General features: G+C 39.8%; 1 protein-coding gene across 1 annotated transcript; it reads left to right on the top strand.

Annotated features, from left to right (window-relative positions):
* The first annotated feature begins 5,033 nt into the window (after positions 1 to 5,033).
* LOC130137036 (probable RNA-dependent RNA polymerase 5) lies at positions 5,034 to 18,786 on the top strand. Its single transcript, XM_056307725.1, has 4 exons — positions 5,034 to 5,178; positions 5,455 to 5,610; positions 6,912 to 6,978; positions 17,912 to 18,786. Exons 2-4 carry the CDS (start codon positions 5,499 to 5,501, stop codon positions 18,171 to 18,173), a joined length of 441 nt encoding a protein of 146 aa, XP_056163700.1. The 5' UTR covers positions 5,034 to 5,178; positions 5,455 to 5,498; the 3' UTR covers positions 18,174 to 18,786.
* Positions 18,787 to 19,452: the final 666 nt, after the last annotated feature.

The following is a 19,452-nucleotide window of genomic DNA, read 5'->3' as shown; positions in this document are numbered from 1 at the left end:
GAGACACCATGGATTTTGTGAAGCCAATCTATCAACTATATCCTAATTTTGTCGTTAATTTTTTTTAAGATGATGTCAGTGTTAGAAATTAAACCAAATTTGTTAGTACTTGTTTCCTTTTTGAGTCTGTTCGTATTTCCATATTTTGATAGATATTGTGAGATATTGTTTCTGGTTATATTTTAGGAAAGTTTCCTAAGTCAATTAGATTTCCTAATTAGAATAGGTTTCCTAGAAAGAGGTTTCCTATTTCGAATCAAACTATGGTCTATAAATAGTATATTTCTCTTGTAATTGAGATATGCAATAGAAAGACGCGAATTGCGATTGTTTCACCTTCAAAAATTCCTTTCATCAAATCAATATTGTTGCCGCGCCTCTGACGCTCAACAAATTGGTATCAGAGCTTACGGTTCGTGATCATGGCCTCAACGAACAATCAGCTTCCTCTTCAATACCCTCGTCTTACCAAAGAAAATTATGGTAACTGGGCTGTTAGAATGAAAGCTCTACTTGGCGCCTACGGTGTGTGGGAATTTGTTAACACCGGCTATGATGAGCCGTAGGATGAAGCCACGTTGAACCGTAATCGAGGAATGCCTTGGAGAAGGCTCGAACGAAAGATCAATATGCCCTGTCGATCATCTATCAAGCGTTAGATGATTCCATGTTCGAAAAAGTTTCGAACGCCACTACCGCTAAAGAGGCATGGGAGATTCTTCAAAACACACATCAAGGAGTTCAGAAAGTTCAGAAGATTCACCTTCAAACCTTGAGAGGCGAATTCGAGGTAATTCGTATGAAAGAATCTGAATCGATTGCTGATTATTTCACGAGAATTTTGGCAATTGTTAATCAGATGAAAAGAAACGGAGAAGAAGTTTCCGATGTTCGTGTTGTTGAGAAAATACTTCGGTCCTTAGACAAGAAGTATGATTATATTGCGGTTGCAATCGAAGAATCCAAAGACTTGGATGCCATGACGGTCGATGAACTTATGGGTTCATTACAAGCCCATGAAGAAAGGTTTAGAAAGAAAAAGATTGAACCGGTGGAGGAAGTTCTCCAAACGCAGTTGACCATACGAGATGAAAAGGAGCAAAGAAGAGATCCCGTACAAAATCGCGGGACAAATCAAGATCGTGATCGAGGTCGTGGCCGAGGTCACTTTCGAGGAAGAGGTCGTGGACGAAGCAGCGGAGATCCTGCTCGAAGTGATGGAGGATACTAGTACCAAAGAGGTGTTCGTGGAAGAGGAAAGAACTCAACAAGCCAATGGTATGATAAATCTAAAATCCGATGTTATCATTGCAATAAACTTGGCCATTATGCTTCTAACTGCTGGAATAAAGAAAGTAGCAGACCAGACGAAAAGGCGAACTTGGTAAATAATGATGATCAAGTTCTCTTATTAGCATTCAAAGAAGATGAAGAAGGTCAAAGCGATACGTGGTATTTGGATACCGGCGCAAGTAATCACATGTGTGGGAGAAAGGAGATGTTTGCCGAGTTAGATGAGACAATTAAAGGGAATGTCTCATTCGGTGATAACTCTAAAATTCTTGTTGAAGGGAAAGGTACAATTTTGATTCGCTTAAAGAATGGTGCACGTCAGTTTATTACTAATGTTTATTATGTTCCAAAAATATCAAGCAATATCTTGAGTTTGGGACAACTTCTGGAGAAAGGTTATACTGTTCATATGAGAGATCTTAATCTTATGTTGAGAGATCGAAATAATAAATTGATTGCAAATGTGAAGATGTCGAAGAACAGGATGTTTATTCTTAATATAAAGACGTGCGTAGATGATCTTTCATGGTTGTGGCATTTGAGGTTTGGCCATCTCAATTTTGGCGGACTTAATTTGCTTTCTCGCAAGAAGATGGTTTATGGCTTACCACATATTGATCATCCCGATCAATTATGTGAAGGGTGTGTTATCGGCAAGCATTCCAGAACTAGCTTTCCGAAGGAGGCGACTTATCGAGCGAAGAAGCCGCTTGAGTTGATTCATTCTGATTTGTGTGGCCCGATCAATCCTCACTCATATGGTAATCATCGATATTTTGTTACTTTTATTGATGATTTTACTCAGAAAACTTGGGTGTATTTTTTGAAAGAAAAGACAGAAGTGTTTGATATTTTCAAACAATTCAAGAACCTGGCTGAAAAGGAAAGCGGCTATTTTATCAAGGCTTTGAGGATTGATCGTGGTGGAGAATTCACCTCAGCCATATTCAACAAATTCTGTGAAAATCATGGTATTCGGCGTTTCTTGACGGCCCCGTATTCTCCTCAACAAAACGGTGTGGCTGAACGGAAAAATAGAACCATTCTTGATATGGTTCGAAGCATGTTGAAGAGCAAAAATTTGTCCAAGGAACTTTGGGCGTAAGCTGTTTCGTGTGCCGTCTATCTTCAAAATAGATGTCCAACATATGGACTTGAAGGCGTAACTCCACAAGAGGCATGGACCAGGAGAACACCAAATGTTTCGCACTTGAGAATTTTTGGGAGCATTGCATATGCTCATGTCCCGGATAAAAAAAGATCGAAACTTGAAGACAAGAGCAAAAAGCTCATATTTATCGGGTATGACTCATCATCCAAAGCCTATCGATTATTTGACCCTAACACTTTGAAAGTGTATGTAAGTAGAGATGTCAAGTTCGATGAAGATGGAATGTGGGAAGAAAATCTAAAAGAAGAAGCGAATGTTCGTGATGATTCCGATCAAACGGAGTTGAAAGATCAACCTTCACCTTCTTCTCCAACATCTTATTCAAGTTCATCAACACCATCCTCTTCAAATAGTGTCGATGAACCGCTAGTGCCAAGATCAAGAAGATTGTCTGAAATTTACGAAGCTACCGAAGAGCTTCATCTTATATGTCTTCTTGCAGATTATGAACCACTTGCTTATGATGATGCGGCCAAAGAAGAAAAGTGGAGGAAAGCCATGAACGAAGAAATTGAAGCCATCGAGAAAAATCAAACATGAGAGCTTGCTAATCTTCCGAAGGACAAGAAATCAATTGGTGTTAAGTGGGTGTACAAGGCCAAGAAGAATGAGAAAGGTGAAGTGACAAGGTACAAAACTAGATTAGTTGTGAAGGGGTACAAGCAAAAAGCCGGAATCGACTATGATGAAGTTTTTGCCCCTGTCATCCGCGTGGAAACGATTAGATTGATTATTTCCATTGCTGCTCAAAATAATTGGCGGATTTATCAAATGGATGTCAAATCAGCATTCTTGAATGGCATCATTGAAGAAGAAATTTATGTCGAACAACCCGAGGGGTTTGTTGTGAAAGGTTATGAAGGCAAAGTGCTAAGGTTGAAGAAAGCTCTATATGGGCTTAAACAAGCACCGAGAGCATGGAATTCCAGAATTGATGCATATTTCAAGGCGAATGGATTCTCTCAATGTCCATACGAGCATGCACTCTATTTGAAGCAAGAAAAAGGTGATATTCTACTCGCCTGTTTATATGTTGATGATCTTGTTTTTACAGAAAATAATTCGGCGATGATTGATGCTTTTAAGGCATCGATGGTGAAAGAATTTGAGATGACCGATAATGGTCTCATGAATTATTTTCTTGGTATCGAAGTGAAGCAAAGTGCCGACGGGATTTTTATTTCCCAAAAAGGATATGCAGAAAATATCCTTGAAAAATTCAACATGAAGAACTGTATGCCGGTCAATACACCAATGGAGTGTGGAACCAAGCTTTCGAAGTTTGATGATGGTGCCGATGTTGATTCGACATATTATAGAAGCTTGATTGGAAGTTTGAGATACTTGACATGCACGAGACCGGATATTATGTATAGTGTTGGAATTGTTAGTCGATACATGGAGAAGCCGAAATCATCTCATCTTAAAGCTGCAAAGAGAATACTTCGGTACATCAAAGGTACTATTTCTCATGGTTTACACTATTATTGCTCTTAATCTTTCAAACTTAGAGCTTATTCGGATAGTGATTATGGTGGAGATATCGACGATCGAAAAAGCACCACGGGATTTGTATTTTTCTTGTGCGACACTGCTTTCACGTGGTCATCAAAGAAGCAATCGAGTGTTACTCTGTCGACATGTGAAGCTGAATATGTAGCTGCATCTTCATGCGTTTGTCATGCAATATGGTTGAGAAGACTACTCAAAGATATTCTTATGGAGCAGAAGAAAGCAACGGAGATTTTTGTTGATAATGTTTCTGCTATTGCTTTGGCGAAAAATCCAATTTTTCATGAACGAAGTAAACATATCGATGTTCGATATCACTTCATTCGAGAACAGGTTAAGAGAATGAAGTTGAAATATTGCATGTGAAGACCGGAGATCAAGTAGCAGATATTTTACTAAACCTCTCAAGATCGATGCTTTTCGAAAGTTCAAAAGCCTGCTTGGAATGATCGATGGAAGAGAATTTGGTTTAGGGGGGAGTGTTAGAAATTAAACCAAATTTGTTAGTACTTGTTTCCTTTTTGAGTCTGTTCGTATTTTCATATTTTGATAGATATTGTGAGATATTGTTTCTAGTTATATTTTAGGAAAGTTTCCTAAGTCAATTAGATTTCCTAATTAGAATAGGTTTCCTAGAAAGAGGTTTCCTATTTCGAATCAAACTATGGTCTATATATAGTCTATTTCTCTTGTAATTGAGATATGCAATAGAAAGACGCGAATTGCGATTGTTTCACCTTCAAAAATTCCTTTCATCAAATCAATATTGTTGCCGCGCCTCTGACGCTCAACAGTCAGCAGATTGGAAAAATGTGATGCTTTGGATGGCTGACTTTTAAAATGCCAATTGTAGATTCAACTTAGAATGTTGATCGTGATTCAGTCTTTATCAAATCTTATGGGTTTGAAACTGGCTGGAATTCTTAACAGTTGAATTCAAGATTGCATTATGAAGAATTACTAAATCCCATTGCTTTTTGTTTGGAGCTTTTTCTGCCATCAAAATTTACCTTTCCGGAGGAAGTTGTTAGACCTTGGTCCTCATCAATGCAGCAATAAACCAAAGCCTGCGTGTCTTTCAAAGACTTTGATTGCACTTTTAAGCTATGGCGGGGTCCCGAAAGAATTTCTTTTGGACTTGCTGGAGAGTGCTCTGGGAGATGCAAATAGTGTCTTCTCTAGTAAACGAGCGGCTTTAAGGGGTAGTATTCTTCTGAACATTTGGACTGTTGAAATATTGTCTGTTCTTAAAATAGTCCAAAAAGAGATTTTTTCCGATTTGTTTTTCTTTTTCTTTTTCTTTACTTGGATTTGCTTCTTTTATTTTTCTTGACCCAAAATATGCATAAGTTTAAAAGGGCATCTCTGTTCATCTTTTCTGCTTTTACTTCCTGTGGGTGCACATTTCCTTCAATTGCTATTTGATGTGTAATCATTTTGCCTTTTGTTTTCCTTTTGTTCTTTTACTGTATGAGCAGTTTCGGTGAATCATGGTGAGAAGGATGGTTTCATCGCGGCCAGAATGATCTTATCTGGGATTCCTCCGGACGAAACATACCTACAGAATCATCTATCCGAACTGATGCAGGATGAAAAGAAGAGTTTGAAAGGAGGAAGGATCCCTATTCCAGATTCTTAGGGTGCGTATGGTAACGTTTCTATTTCTGGGAACAATTTCTTTTCAGAAATAGTTTTTTCTATTTCTATTTCCTAGAAGAGTTTCTGAGCAAAATAATGCGTTTGGTAACTGCACAAAATTTCTATTTCTAAAATAGAAATGTGTTTGGTAACTGCACAAAATTTCTATTCCTGGAATAAAAAAAGAACATAAATGCGTTTGGTAACTGCACAAAATTTCTATTCCCAATTTTTTGCATTCAAATCTATATCTTTTATTTAACTATAAGTACAAGTTATAAGTAAAAAAAATAAATAAGCATGATTTATTGATTTGTCTAATCCTTATTAGGGGGTTTAAAACCCCTTTTAATCCCTAAACTAAGGAATCTTCAAAAATACCGCTTGGGCACCTCAAAAATTTAAATTTCACTCAAAGTGGGTGGCCACAGGTATTCTAAGCCATTATGTGAATTTTTTTATATTTTTTTAGGGTAAAATTTATTAAAATTTTTTACTTTCCCTAAATCTGTTTCTTTTTATTTTTCCGAAAATTTTTTATGAAATTTTTTTAATTTTTTCAATTTCGGAATTTTGCAAATATTTAAGGGTTTTCTGAGTTTTCTGATTTTTATGGATTTTCTGAGAATTTTTCTGATTTATATGAATTTTGGGAATTTTTTAATTTTCTAATTTTATATGGGATTTTTCTGAAATTTTTCTAATTTTTATGAATTTTCGGACTTTTTTAATTTATTCTAAGCCATTATGTGAATTTTTTATTTTTGTTTTTTTGGGGAAAAGTTTATTAAAACTTTTTACTTTCCCGAAATTTGTTCCTTTTTATTTTCCAGAAAGCTTTTTATGAATTTTTATGATTTTTTTCAATTTCGGAATTTTGCAAATTTTTATGGGTTTTCTAAGTTTTTCTGATTTTTATGGATTTTCTGAGAATTTTTCTGATTTTTATGAATTTTTGGAATTTTTTAATTTTTTATAATTTAATTAATTTTTTATAATTTTTTTATTATTTCCGCCGAGAATGGACCGGACCGGTGCTTTGAGACGGTTTGCAGACGACGGAGGATGGAGGAGGAGCTGAGGTCGCGACTTGAGGACCGGACCTTTCTATTTCTATTTCTATTTCTAGGAACAAAGAAGTAGATTTTTTCTACTTCTTATTTCTGCTCCAAATCTATTTCTTGGCCACTTTTCTATTCCAGGAAATAGAAAAATAAAATGCGTTACCAAACAGATTTCTGTTCTAGGGAACAAAAAAACAGAAAAATAGAGAAACAGAAGCGTTACCAAATGCGCCCTTACTATCTTATGGGGACAGCCGATCCCACAGGAATTCTTAAAAGTGATGAAGTTTGTATTATTCTGTATGTACTCTTAATCTCATCTTTCTATGTGTGATTGTTATTTAGAATGAGTCCGCTAATGAAAACTCAAGATAAACAGTCATTTTGTAATATTAATTTCAGAGTGCGTCCCTTTGTTTGTAGTGGCTTGGTATGGTTATGGAATAACTTCTAACCATGCTGTAGGGTAAAATTCAAAATTTAGGTTTGCATATGATTTGGCTTATTTGACTAAGCTAATGTTGTACTTTTATCCAACTTTAAAGAATTTCAAAGAAATGATTTGAATTCTGTGAGGACGCCATGCAAGTGATTCGCCTTTTCAAAGATCATTAAAAAGTTGTATTTTCTATTTCGGAAATAGATCTCTTGGCAAAATTTTGTTAGTGATCATCCATATTTTGTGTTGAGAGGAAAAACTGAACTGAATGCTTGGTTAGGTCTATGTGACCCCAAGCTATCTATTTATAATAAAGCCAAAAAGGCCAAAATTACAATATTACCCTTATTGCTGCAATATATAAAATAATAAAGGAAATAGACAAATATGCCCCTATTAGCCAAGTATTCTCAACACTCCCCCTCAAGTTGGAGCATAGATATCACACATGCCCAACTTGACTAAAACAAGATGAAACGATTTACTCCCCAATCCTTTAGTCAACACATCAGCAAGTTGATCACCGGACTGAACAAAGGGCATACAAATTAAACCACTCTCCAACTTCTCTTTGATAAAGTGCCTGTCAATCTCCACATGTTTTGTACGGTCATGCTGTATAGGATTGTGAGCAATACTAATGGCGGCTTTATTATCACAATATAGCATCATAGGAATAGGAACAGATACATCAATATCTTCAAGTAATCCTTTAAGCCATAACAGTTCACAAACTCCATGTGCCATTGCACGAAATTCTGCTTCAGCACTAGATCGAGCAATCACATTCTGCTTTTTGCTACGCCAAGTCACAAGATTCCCTCCTAAGAAAGTACAATACCCAGAAATAGACTTTCGGTCAGGAGATCCGGCCCAATCAGCATCTGTATAGGCTTCAACTTTCAAGCCATCACGAGGAGATAAAAGAATCACTTTTCCGGAGCAGGACTTCAAATACCGAAGGATTCGAAGAACAAAGATCCATATGAGTAGAGTATGGATCATGCATAAACCGACTCACTAGGCTCACAAAGAAAGCAATATCGGGTCCGATTTGTGATAAATAAATCAACTTGCCCACTAACTGTTGATAACGACCCTTATCTACGGGATCACCATCCTTTTCTCGAAGACGAGTATTGACCTCAATAGGTGTATCAGAGGGACGACATCCTAATAACCCAACTTCTGTTAAAAGATCAAGGACATACTTCCTTTGGGATAGAAAGATACCTTTTGAAGATCTGGCAACTTCAATCCCAAGAAAGTATCGGAGCTTTCCAAGATCCTTTATTTCGAATTCTTGTCCAAGAAAATTCTTCAACCGGCTTATCTCATCAGTATCATTCCCTGTGACAATAATGTCGTCTACATAGACAATAAGAATAATGACTTTAGCACCTGATCTCTTCACAAACAAAGTATGATCAGCATTACTTTGTTTATACCTAACAAAGATCATAGCTTTCTGAAACCTACCAAACCAAGCTCGAGGTGATTGCTTTAAACCATAAAGTGCACGTTTCAGCTTACACACTTTACCTTGAGTTTTGTCGCAAGAAAAACCTGGAGGAATCTCCATATATACCTCATCTTCTAACTCTTCATGAAGAAAGGCATTCTTCACATCTAACTGCTGAAGATCCCATCCCTGGTTTACAGCACACGAAAGTAACACTCGAACAGTATTCAACTTGGCAACAGGAGCAAAGGTTTCTTGATAGTCAATCCCATAAGTCTGAGTAAATCCCTTCACCACCAACCGTGCTTTATATCTGTCCGCAGTACCATTCATCTTCTGTTTGACTACAAACACCCACTTACATCCTACCGGTTGTTTCCCAGGAGGAAGAATAACAAGATCCCACGTGTCATTTTTCTTCAAAGCATGCATTTCCTCCACTATTGCTGTCTTCCACTTCTCATCTGCAAAAGCTTCTTGCCAATTCCGTGGAATAGAAACAGAAGATAGAGAAGATACAAAAGTACGATAAGAGCTGGACAAAGAGTCATATGAAACAACATTGGATATAGGGTGTTGAGTACAAGTTATAATACCCTTTCGGAGTGCGATAGGAAGATCAGAAGGAGAAACCTCATCAGAAGGAGTAGTAGAATCCGGATCCGGAGATGATGACTGAATAGGCAATGTATCAGTGGTCTTAACCTGCATGTTGGTAGTGGAATTTTTACAACGATATGTCTTCAATGTTTCCCCACTATCAATCCGCCTTTGAAAGATACCCATACTTTGCTTAACAGGTGTGGTCTCCCCCTGAATCTCTGATATCTCCCCCTGAAGTATTGCATTAGTCTCTACTTGCATTGCATCGTTCTCCTCTTGAGAAGAAGAAGGAGAACGATCATAGACTATTGGTGGAGGAGGAGGAGGAGGAGGAGAAGGAGAAGAGTAAGTAATATCCTTAGGAACATCTAGAATTGGCAACACCTCTACACTAGGACACTCCCCCTGAAGAGGTGGAGTGGAATAATAAGAAGTAGACTCATGAAAAATCACATCCATAGATATAATACTGCGCCTAGAAGGAGGATGATAACACTTATAACCCTTTTGAGTAGCTAAATACCCAAGAAATATGCAGCGGAGACCGCGGGGTTCCAACTTACTCTTAGAGGTAGTGTTACGAGCATAACAAACACAACCAAAAATTTTTGGAGGAAGAATAAAAGTTGATGATCCCTGTAAAATATCAATAGGTGTGCGAAAATCAAGAATTCTAGTCGGCATCCGATTAATTAAATAGGCAGCAGTTAAAATGGCATCACTCCAATACTGAGAGGGGACATGACGTGCAAACATAAGAGACCTGGCGACCTCTAACAAATGTCGATTCTTTCTTTCGGCAACACCATTCTGTGCTGGGGTATCAACACAACTGGTCTGATGAATAATGCCATGATCAAAGAGATACCATTGAAACTGACCTTCAATGTACTCAATGCCATTGTCACTGCGAAGAATTTTCACAGTGGCGTTGAATTGAGTTTGAATTATTTTGTAAAAAATTTGAAAATAACGAAAAACGTCACTCTTATGCTTCAACAAATAAACCCAAGTTGCACGAGAATGACAATCGATAAAAGTAACAAACCATCGATGACCAGAAATAGAAGTACGTCGGGAAGGACCCCACACATCAGTATGAATCACATGAAAAGGGAAACGACTTTTATTATTTGAAGATGAATATGTAGAACGAGTTTGTTTAGCAAAGACACAAGCTTCACAAAAAAACTCATCTTTATTATAAGCTAAAACGAGACTTGGGAAAACTTTTTCTAAAGTTCCTAAAGGGGGATGACCTAATCTGCAGTGCCACTGATGGAGATCTGTCAATGCTGAATTAACTTGATGGGGCGTAGTAGACGACATAGAAGTAGAAACCCCACTACCCTCGAGCAAATAGAGACCACCATCCAATCTATCATATCCAATGTCCTTCTCCGTTACCAGATCCTGGAAAATACAGTAAGAAGGGAAAAAAGTTACTTTACAATTTAAGTCTCGAGTCGAACTACTAATAGAAAGGAGATTAGTAGAGAATGATGGAATATGTAAAACAGAAGACAAGGGAAGAGTGGAGAAACAATTGGTAGACCCTTTTCCAGCGATGGAAGAAAGGGTTCCATCAGCTACACGAACTTTGTCTCTACCGGAAGTAGGGGTCTATTGATGAAAGAGACTAGAAGAACCTGTCATATGATCTGTAGCCCCTGTATCAATGATCCATGGGCTGGAAACAACAGATGTATTAAACCCCCCAAAGAAGATACCTGAAGTGGCTAGATTTGAAGTAAAATGAGAAGACGAATTGGCAACTGTGGAGGAAGCAGCAGTAGTAGAAGCTTTCAGTAGACGTCGAAATGCCTGAAGTTATTCCTGGGATAAACCGATATCGATAGTAGGTGTAGCAGTAACAGTTTCAGTATGGTTTACTTTGTTTTTTGTCTTTCTCTGTGCTTTTTTTTCCTCAAAATCTGCAGGTTTTCCATGTAACTTCCAGCAGGTAGCCTTAGTATGATAAGGCCTATGACAATATTCACACTTCACAACTTCCTTAGGGGTATCATTAAATCGAGAGAACGAACCAGATTTAGCAATAGTGCCAGCACTAATTTGTAGAGCAGATCGATCAATAGTAGAGGACTGGAGCATTGCTGTCCTACGGCTTTCTTCTGAGTGAACTAGGGCATAGGACTGTTCCAGAGTGGGGAATGGAGACCAGCTAAGGACTTGAACACGCATCTGATCATATTCAACATTCAATCCTGCCAAGAAATCATAAACTCTGATCTTGTCCACATGGTTCTTGTAGGCAGCTATGTCTGTAGCATTAGTTGGTTGATAATCGGTATAATGATCTAGCTCTTGCCATAAACTCCGAAGCTTAGCATAATATTGAGATATAGTCATCTCTTTCTGAGAAGTATCATGAACCCTTTTTCGAAGTTCATACACCTGTGCATCATTCCCGATTTGACCATAAGTATCCCTAGCAGCTAACCAAATTTGCGCCGCAGAATCAAGAAGCAAATATCCTTTTGCAATATGTGGCTGCATCGAGTTAAGCAAAAAAGACATTACCAAAGAGTCATTCGAGATCCACTTGTCTTGAGTAGCACCCGATGTTTCCGGCTTTACAGAAGTGCCGTTGATATGACCTGTAAGCCCACGGCCTGCAATGGTCAAGAATACAGATCGAGACCATATCAAATAATTTGTGCCGTCGAGCTTCACAGAGATTGTAGCGAAAGTAATATAATCTGTATGGCCATCTCCTGTAGGTGGAGGGTTCTCAACTGAACCGTCAGACATTGTGTCACTGGTAGTAGGCTAAAAATATCCTCCAAAAAATCAGCAAGATCAGATCAAGGGAAGAAAAAAATCGATTTTTTCAAGATTTTGAAAACTTGAAAAAAATCGATAATTCTAATTTATCCCAAAGAATCTAAAAAAATATGGTGGTCCACAAACTGCAGTGCTTTGGTCTTCATACACGAGAGAATTGTAGGCCAGCGGCAAGGCAGAAACAATTCCAGACAAGAAGATCCAAAAAATTGCAGAAGTTGAACCACCTATCGCGGACTGCAAAGAAGTTTTAGTTATGTCATAGAGGTGAAGTTTAGGGCAAACACTAGATTCAAAGAATTACCTCATTAGTGCTGCCCTCCACTGTGAAAGAGAGCAAAGGAGAAGATGAGAAGGAACTGTGGTGGGAGAGAGTGAAGGCGTGAAGAGAGGAAAAAGAAAGGTTACGTAGAGGAGAGATTAGGGTTAGGGTTTCAGTTCAGATCTAGCTCTGATACCATGTTGAGAGGAAAAACTGAACTGAATGCTTGGTTAGGTCTATGTGACCCCAAGCTATCTATTTATATTAAAGCCAAAAAGGCCAAAATTACAATATTACCCTTATTGCTGCAATATATAAAATAATAAAGGAAATAGACAAATATGCCCCTATTAGCCAAGTACTCTCAACAGGAGACCACATGAATATAAAGAGCATTTAGGACCCGTTGTCAATCGATGTGGGATAATACTTCAACACCCCCACTCACGTGCAAGCCGGATTACGAGCAACACATGAAATTTTGACATCGCACATTCACATGGAATTTTTACCACGCACATTCGCGAAAGGGATAGTATTGGCTCTGATACCATGTTAGAAAGTCCAACCCAAAAGCTTAAGCTATTAGGTGGATGGAGACCACATGAATATAAAGAGCATTTAAGACCCGTTGTCAATCGATGTGGGATAATACTTCAACATTTTGAGATGTATAGAATTTTATGAGAGTAGTGTGGTCAGGCTGACAGTTGACATCAAACAATTGGTTTTACCCTCTCCTGGGGGCATGTCCGAGCTAGGAATCCTTTATATCTGGTAGGATCTGCTTTCACATTGATTGGTAACTTCATTGCGATCCATTAGAGTATTCTGTTTTATGGGGTGACCAATAAGAGTGTTTTGTCTTATAAGGCAACCGATTAATATTTGCTATTGCTCATGTTTCCAAAGAAAATCATGTTTTATGGTTTAAGTATAAGGTCAGTCTTCACGAGTATTTGATATGCATAGTTTTTTATTTTCGTTGTTAAAATAACCATCATCCTATCCAATTTTTCTCATGCCATTTATAACTGCTTTTGCTTGAGCTTGCCAATTAATAATTGTAGCTATGCTTGTCTGGGGCTTAGATGTTTAATTTAGTTACATGCCTTCATATCTGGCCCTTGGGTTTAAACATCAATCGAGCTATATTGCTTTGGTGACATTGTAACAGCCCGAATTTCGATGTAATTCCGGGATCAATAAAATTGACATTATTTCGCATTTCATTTTAGTAAGTCTTGCCCAGAGCTAATCACTCTCGGGATACTAACCAATAAGGTATGGCTAATTAGGAAACGGTACGTGGACCAAGGACCCGATCGCGAAGCGGACACCGATCACGAGAAATGATGAGAGAATATTATGAACTAATGTGGATCGATCTTAGGAAAGGTGACGGATTTGGTTTGGCCAACGCCAACGATGTACAATCGGATCACAGGTGATTCTGCATGACCGAGAGTGCAAGTGGCCAACCAGTCCTGAACTTAAACCGAACGATCGTGACTTCTGGGACTAGTGATAATTTCTCATTCTCTCAATGATCGGATCATTATGACTCGGATAACCCTAAGTCGATACGCGTAACCTCTAAACAGCCGCCCGTTAGTGAGAGACCCTAAAATTGGAAATTGAGCGAGTTTTGATCACGAAATTGGGCCCGGATTTCGATGTTGATTTTTGATGGCTTAAGAGACTATTTTTGGGAATTTGACGTCATATTATGCTGGCCACGCATATTTTGAGTTAGTATGGTTGAAAATTGGAATTTCGGTCCGGGGGTGAAAAATTACGATTTTGCCCCTCGGGACACCGACTTGGATTTTGAGGCCGTATGAGGTTATTTTTTTAAGCCGGTGTCATTTTGGGGTGGCCACGCTCATATAGAGTGGTTTCGGTCAAAATTTGGAATTTTGACTCGAAAGTAAAAAATAATATTATTTGGCAAAAGAACACTACAAGTGCCATAACTTGTGTACGGCGCTCACTTTAGTGCCATAACTTTTTTTTGGATCACTTTAGTACTAAATTTTTTGAAAAACGATCACTTAAGTGCCAACTTCGGTGCCGTACACAATTTTTCGCCGGAAATCTGACGTGGCATTTTTTTTATTAATTTCTGAAGCTGACGTGGCTCGCCGGAGTCTCGCCGGAGATTGGCACTTAAGTGATCGTTTTTCAAAAATTTTAGCACTTAAATGATCGTTTTTCAAAAAATTTAGCACTTAAGTGATCGTTTTTCAAAAATTTAGCACTGAAGTGATCCAAAAAAAAGTTATGACACTTAAGTGATCGTTTTTCCTCCGACTTGGCACCAAAGTGATCCGAAAAAAAATTATGGCACCAAAGTGAGCGCCGTACACAAGTTATGGCACTTATAGTATCCTTTTGCCAATATTATTTTATTCCCAGAACTTGGCAGTCGATTTTCAAGGGCTTAAGAAGCTATTTTCGCGATTCCGACGCTATATTATGTTGGCCACACTCATTTAGGATTGATATAGCCAAAAATTGAAATTTCGCCTCGGGACCGGAAAAATGACCGTTTTGCCCTTGGGCTATTTTTGGGTTCCGAAATTTTGGGAAAATTTTAGGATAATTATGGAGGGTTTATCAGCTCAATTATTGGCCCAATTACCTTTTTGCCCTCAATTATTTGGATAGGGTTAAATTAAGGCCGTTAGATTAGGGGCGTTTTGGTCATTTTCGCGGATTGGCGACACTTGGCGCCCCTAGCCCGTAATATTTGACCAGCTTGGACTTTTCTCTCTCTCTCTCCTCACCCTTCCATTCGGCCAGCCCCCACAGATCAGCCCTCCACCACCTTCTCCCTCTCTTTCTCTCTCTCTCTCGGCAAGCCTTGCCAGAGCTCACCGCCGGCCACCGGAGCGCCACCGCCGGCCACCGTGCCTCGCCGTCGACCACCTCAGTCCCTAGCGTCAGCCTCAGCCTCACCCGACCCCTTTCTCTCTCTCCCTCTCTCTCTTTCTTTCCCTTTTTCTTCCCGGGATAGCACCGCCGCCGCGCCGGATCCCGATCGGCCGAGCTGCTGCCACTGTGACGTTTCCGACATCCGTACGTCACTGTTCATCGCCCGTCCGTACAGTGTCCGTACGCCGTCCGTACGGTCCGTACACCGCCGTCCCCGTACGGTCCGTACACCGCTGTCCGTACGTCGCCGCCGGGAACGCCGCCGCCGGTTCCTCTGTTCACCAGTGATCGGCCGCCGTTCCTCGTCGTCGTGAGTTGGATTAAGTGAGTAAAATTCCTAAACCCGGATTAGGACTGATTGTGCGTTTTCTGGATTGGTTTGGGTATTATTAGTGAATACTGGAATGAATTAGTGAACCGAGTGGTGGAAATTTATACTGGATTAATATCAGTGGATCAATGGGAGATTAATTAGTGGGCTATCGGACTAGCCGGGACTAATTGAGGATTAGGTGACTGGACTGCCGGGTATGCCCGGGCTGACTGACTTGTTGATTGTTGTGCCAATTTATTGGGGAATTGAATAATGCCATGTCGTGTGCTCGTGTGGCCGATTCGTGCGGAGTGTGATCGGCCATTTGATGGCTTGAGTGGGTTATGGAATTACACATTGTGAAATTGGGCCGCACGGTATTAATAGGCCAAGTAAGCACGTGTGGCTTGTGACTTAGGCACTGTGGAATGACTTTGATTGAACTGTGTGCCTGTGCCTATGTTATGTGGATGCTCATGTTGCATTTCATGGCACGCGTTATGAATGCCGAGAATGAGGCTTGTGATGAAATTGTGCAAGAATGCGTGCCTGCCATGAGCATGTGATCACCTAGAATACCCTGAAGCGTGTTACGCGAGGTTTAGATAATAATTGGTTGTGTGATCACCTAAGGACCTTCGGGTCGTGACCTTCGGGTCGATACCGTCCTCATGCACTTTGAAGCAGGACGATGCCCGGTACGTCCGGAAGACGACCATCCTCATGCACTTTGAAGCAGGCTCTGGTTCATGAGGAGAACAGTGTTGTGCCTCATGCACTTTGAAGTAGGCTAGAGACACTGGGCCAGATCGGTGCTGCGCCTCATGCACTTTGAAGCAGGCTAGACGCACCGAGCCGTGAATATTGTTGACTCGAGTCGTAATAAATATTAATAAATTGAGCAATTGCCAGTGTGCCAGTGTGGGCCAGTGGGCCGAGATATGCATATGACATGTTGACGACATTTGCATGCATAAAAATGCATGGAATAGTGTGCGAGTATGTGAGACTCGGTGTATGGCATGCGATATGAACACTGAAGAGCATGAGCATGTGTTTGGAGTACGTGTGACTAAGTGTACCACATATGTGCCGTGATTATTATACATTGAAATGTATAACCTGCAGGGTCATAGAATTGTTTGATTGTTGTTGCATTACGGTTTGGAATGTTTTTTTGTTTCCGGTCAGGAGAATGCATGCTAGCCTAGCCTAGGTTTAGGGGTTATACTCGCTGAGATTCGTCTCACGGTTGTTATAACCCAACATTTCAGACCCCCAACCGTAGAATGCCGAGGTCACCACCTCTTTTTGGGATACCGCATCACATTCAGCGGTCGTCGAGCGTGCACCCCTGTGGAGACGGAACAGCTTATGTGAGATATTACTCTGTACTGTTTACTAATGTGGGAGAGTCGTACTACCATACCCAAGAATACGTGGCTTGGTGCTATAGAGGAACCGACGGAGTAATCGGACCCCCGCTCAAAACCTTCGATGTCCCGGTGGACGTGGATGATATCATGATCCCGCAGATGGTAAGTGGTGAGATTTCAAATACTCCAACCCCGCCTGATTGAAGCAGCCAGGGCGAGACCGTGGACGGACCTGCTGCCATGATCAAGGAGGTTGAAGAGCCCAAAGTGCTGTATGCTGATCCAGAACCCTTAGACCATCAAGACGAGATCGAACCGGAGCTGATGGAATTAGACCCGGAGCAGGACGAAGAAGTGGCGGAGATAGGATCTGATGAGGAGAGAGGAACCGAGGACGAGAGAGTAGCAGCAGCAGATATGGAGTCAGAGGAACAGTCGGATGAATCCTCGGAATCCTCATATCCTGACTGGAATCCCTAAGAGCACCCTGAGCCATAGCTAGTAGTGGAGGGCATGTGACTTTTTGACTGTAGCCCTCCTTGAGTAGTTGACCTCACCCTAGCCACTTACCCTTTTGACCCAGTGGCTGTTGACTGTTTGTACTGCTCACTTTTGTTGTTCGATAAGTATTGTAAAAAGGTTTTCTATAGTAATGTAAGTATGTACATATTTTCTACTGTGATCGTGTTTATTGCCTGGCTATCCTTGGCTCGTATTTTATAATTGTCAGGGTTGTTTATTTAATTGCTTCCGCTCGTGCTTTACTCTCTGTTTGGGCGTTGGGTCGGCGACGCTTCCTGAGAGCGTTGCACCATAATCGACCAAGGTAGGGATGTTAGCGCTTCGTGGGGTACGGGGCGTGACAGACATCCTATCTCTGGTTCTGTTCTTGTTAACCTATGTTTGAGTTTGATACTTAACAACTTTGGGGAAAAGCCTTTTCAGAAAAGGTGCGGTTACCTATTGCACTCTGAAGTTATAATGCTGTTTCAGGTGTCTCCATTATTTAAATTTTTGCCTTGAATCATCAATGCAGTGACAGTGGACAAATTTCAGGGAAGGTATTAGTATACCACAATCCTGGTTTGCATTTCGGAGATATTCATGTTTTGAACGCTACATATGTGGAAGCATTGGAAACAAAAGTTGGATATTCCAAGTATGCCATATTTTTCCCCACTAGTGGACCGCGCTCCTTGGCCGATGAAATAGCTAGTGGGGATTTCGATGGGGATATGTATTGGGTTTCACGGAACCCTCAGGTTGGTGTTTACATGAGATTTGGTCATTCTTGTTAGATGTCTTGTACTACATTTGGTTGATGTCCTTTGCCAGCTTATGATGATACCACCCTGGACCCCCTTCCCCTTCCCCCCAAACAAGAAGTTTTTTTACTTTTTTTTCTGCAGTTTCAAAATCCTTTCATGATTTTCCTCTTCTAAGTGAGGTTTTAGTTGTTGGATGGTATTTTTCACCATCCTTTTTTTCTCATTAGACAATTTTCCCTTGCTTTACAGTTGATGCATACTGGTCTTCAAACTTATACTCAGAATAGTTGTATGTCATCGTAACTGGGTTCCAACTTGGCTAAGCAGTTGTTATGGAACCCTATCTGGCCAATGGAAAAGGAATTTAATGCTTTATTAGTTAAGTTATTTGAAGTTTAGCGAAAAAAGTTATCTGAAATTCTTACACGTTATTTACTATAGTGACAGACCTTTAGGAGAAGATGAGCCCGGACTTAATTCCTGAACGACCGGGAAAACTGTTCATGCTCATGTTTGCTTTTATTAGTTTGGCTTTGCTCATAAGCAATGTAAAATGGCCTTTTCAGCCACTCTTTATGCATGTGCCTGTACCTCTTTCGTCTCTTCTTTGGTGTACAGGCCTAAACTTTGAAAGTAACTTCAAAATGAGTTAAAAAACATGACCGACCAACTGGGGCCTTTTACTGGAAGAGGATTGCGATCCTTAATGCCCTTGGATAATTTTTACATCTAAGATGTGTTGCTGTTGCTTTTTCTTGAATCTCTCGGGTAACATTGATTTGGCGGAATGGAAATGCAGTCTTTCACTTATGTTGTTAGCCTGCTGGTCATTTGTCTCTGCATTGTTGTCTAGCACAACAAAAGAAAAAGTAAGTAGATCTAAGCCCATTGAATCATGACTATATCCACTATTGTGATATTTTTTTTTGGTAAGGTCCACTATTGTGATATTAATATCTGATAGAGATTAAATTGTAAGAGTGGATCTTTTTTTGTTTCCTATTTATTTGGACCCCCCAAGAATCTGTTGATATTTCTGATTCCATTTTCTTGTTCCTAACACACCTAAGTTGGCAAGGAGATGTTCATTTACATGCTAACTGTCCAAGCCAAGCATCTTAAGAAGGATTGGAGCACCTGTCAAACAGCCAATATAAGAAAGTTTGTTATTTGATTTCCAATTCACCGTCTCTCTCGTGTTATTTGTAATCAGTGTATTGGAAATGAAAACATTACCTTATTAAGTATAGTTAAGGAGTGCGGCACTCGTTAACAAGACCCTTTTAAGAATATCTTTGTTATTATATCT

This window comes from Syzygium oleosum, unplaced genomic scaffold (genome assembly GCF_021117445.2).
Source record: "Syzygium oleosum isolate NSW1041296 unplaced genomic scaffold, Sole_v2.1 Sole_v2.59, whole genome shotgun sequence".
Taxonomy (NCBI): domain Eukaryota; kingdom Viridiplantae; phylum Streptophyta; class Magnoliopsida; order Myrtales; family Myrtaceae; genus Syzygium; species Syzygium oleosum.
This window is presented reverse-complemented; position numbering and strand designations above follow the sequence as displayed.